At 44.4% G+C, this 2,251-nt stretch overlaps 1 protein-coding gene across 1 annotated transcript; it reads left to right on the top strand.

Annotated features, from left to right (window-relative positions):
* Nucleotides 1–213: 213 nt before the first annotated feature.
* On the top strand, nucleotides 214–1,964 carry LOC145805359 (uncharacterized). The gene is made up of 4 exons (XM_082900481.1): nucleotides 214–912; nucleotides 994–1,311; nucleotides 1,567–1,815; nucleotides 1,920–1,964. The coding sequence occupies exons 1-4, from the start codon at nucleotides 433–435 to the stop codon at nucleotides 1,962–1,964; spliced, it is 1,092 nt and encodes a 363-aa protein (XP_082756607.1). The 5' UTR covers nucleotides 214–432.
* Nucleotides 1,965–2,251: the final 287 nt, after the last annotated feature.

A 2,251-nucleotide genomic window follows, 5' to 3' on the forward strand; every position in this document is an offset into this window, starting at 1 on the left:
CTCTTCCTCGAACACTTACAGAGGGCAAGAGTAAGAGCCCTGAGTCAACACTTAGTTGTTTTTTACTTAAGATTTTAATACTTTATTTCTGACGTCTGATTCTTTGCAGATCTTCATCAACCACCGAAAAATTTTCGTCAATCCTTCTTCCCAGGAACAGATCTGAACACACTTCTTGGCCTCCCAATCCATAAACGAAAAGCTCCAGTATTACTAAACTTCATCCCTACATACAAATCCACCTTACCCGACGTCCCAAGAAAAAGGAAAAAGAGCCTTTCTCCACCTACAGCCACAACCTTAACTGCTTCTACATCCCGAACGGATCAAGAATCCACATCTGCCCCAGCCGATCTTCCATCAACTTCGGCCCCCTACTTAATTCCAATTCCCGAACGTAGACGCCGAAGAAAGCTTGTAAAAACAGCCGAAATGGTTCGTTCAAAGCCTGTCGTCCAAGATCTTCTTGCCGACATTCCAACTGACGCCGAAGCCGCACCAGCGCAAACAATGCTCCCACCCAAACAAAAGAGAATAAAAAGGGCTCAGCCTAAGGCCAAGGCTACAGATGCCGAAGCTGAAGATACTGTGCCTATTTCAAAGCTGGCAGAAAGCAAGAAATCAGCCTCTGTCTCCACCAAGAGATCTGCTGAGGGTCAACCCTCAGGGTCTACACAAACAAAGCGGCCAAGGTCATCGTCTGCGACGACCTCGGCTTCAAAGAAGCCCGACGTCCCATGGGCCCCTGATCTATCTCTGGAGGACAGGCCCATTATGGCTAGCGAGAGTGCTGACGACATTAATGTTGCTGTCGCTCTTAGCACTGCTCTCCTCCTACCGAATGACTTGGAGCGAAATGCCAGTTTTAGTGAGTATGAAAATTATGCTCTTATGCTCCAACACTCTGCTCAAGTAAGTATTTCTGTTTGTATTTATGTTTCTTCCTTCTTTTTCTTTCTGAGAAAATTTTCTGATACTTCAGTTTTCATTCAGGCTATCCAACATGCCCATTCATTTTCAATGCAATCCTTTGAGAATCGTCAAAGATTGGTTGATATGAAGAGGGAAGCAACTTCAATGAAGAGAGAATTAAGGGCCCTTGAAGTAAAAATGAAAAAACTAGAGGATCAAGCCGAGGCTGCAACGAAGAACCAAACCTTAGCTCTTGAAAAGGCCGAAGCTGCTGAAGCCGTTAAAAAAGTAGCTGAAGCCGAGAAAAGGGAGGCCGAGGCTCAGAAGGTCCAAGCGCAAAAAGAACTCCAACAAGCGCTGGCCACCAAGGAGGCCGAAATCAAAGAGGCCGATGAAAAGGCCTATGCTCAAGGTATGGCCGACGTTGCAGAAGACTACAAGCTTCAAGTCAGGCAGGCATGCAACAGGGGATTTTCCCTTGGTTGGATGTCCTTGATAAAGAAGCTTGACCTTCCTGCTGACTCGCCATTGCGTCAGGCCGATGCTATTCCGTTACCATTTCCTCCACCTCCTCCTGCTGGTGAGTCAGAGTCCGAGGCCGAGGAGGAAGATGAAGAAAATGATGATGGTGAGGCCTTGGTGAGAAAACCCAAGACTGCTGCCGAAGTCAAGTCCCCTCCTCCCGCTGAACTGGTTATGGACTTAACTCAAGATGAGGGGGGTGATGATGCTGAGGAAGTGTCCAAGGAGTCTATTCCAGGGTGTCTATCATCTGACCTCCTTCTGACTGAAAGAAGTCTTGACACAACTTTGGCAGAGATAGACGCCGAAATACAAGCGGAGAAGGTGGCCGAGGAGATTCCAGCTGAATCATCCGAGGTTCCAGTTCCTGCTGCTGCTGATGTTCAAGAGTCTTGATTTTCCCTTCTTTCTTCTCTGGACTTTGTTTTTTCTTTCAATTCCCGGACAATGTATATTCCTTCTTATGGCCGATGTGCCTTTTTCAGTATGTATTTGCAATTGTTCTTGCTATGGATATGTCAATCTTATGATGTTCTGTTGTTTGCTTCTGCGTAGTTCTATACTTAGAAATTTTTACTTGCTTTCTGCTTTCTTTGTGCAATCTTCTCGGGGTTACATACCTCGGGTATAACTGCAAAGCTTTTACTTCGGCAAGATACTGACCTGTAAACCTTGTTTAAATTTTGATAAGCACAAAACATATACTACTCAATGTATACTTTTGCCATCTTTTTTTTTTTTTTTTTTTTTTTTTTTTTTTCAAGTTTTCAACAAGTATTTAAATAATGATTTCGTTCTAATCTACTTGTAAATTGCT

The sequence above is a fragment of the Camellia sinensis genome, chromosome 13 (genome assembly GCF_055761805.1).
Source record: "Camellia sinensis isolate YWXY chromosome 13, ASM5576180v1, whole genome shotgun sequence".
NCBI classification, from domain to species: domain Eukaryota; kingdom Viridiplantae; phylum Streptophyta; class Magnoliopsida; order Ericales; family Theaceae; genus Camellia; species Camellia sinensis.

Excerpts from the sequence above, each read along its gene's own strand:
- LOC145805359 (XM_082900481.1), top strand. The coding sequence starts at position 433 with ATGGTTCGTTCAAAGCCTGTCGTCCAAGATCTTCTTGCCGACATTCCA. Across the intron at positions 1,312-1,566 it reads TCAAAGAGGCCGATGAAAAG|ACTGCTGCCGAAGTCAAGTC; the intron begins GCCTATGCTCAA and ends AGAAAACCCAAG. Across the intron at positions 1,816-1,919 it reads CAGTTCCTGCTGCTGCTGAT|TATGTATTTGCAATTGTTCT; the intron begins GTTCAAGAGTCT and ends TGCCTTTTTCAG.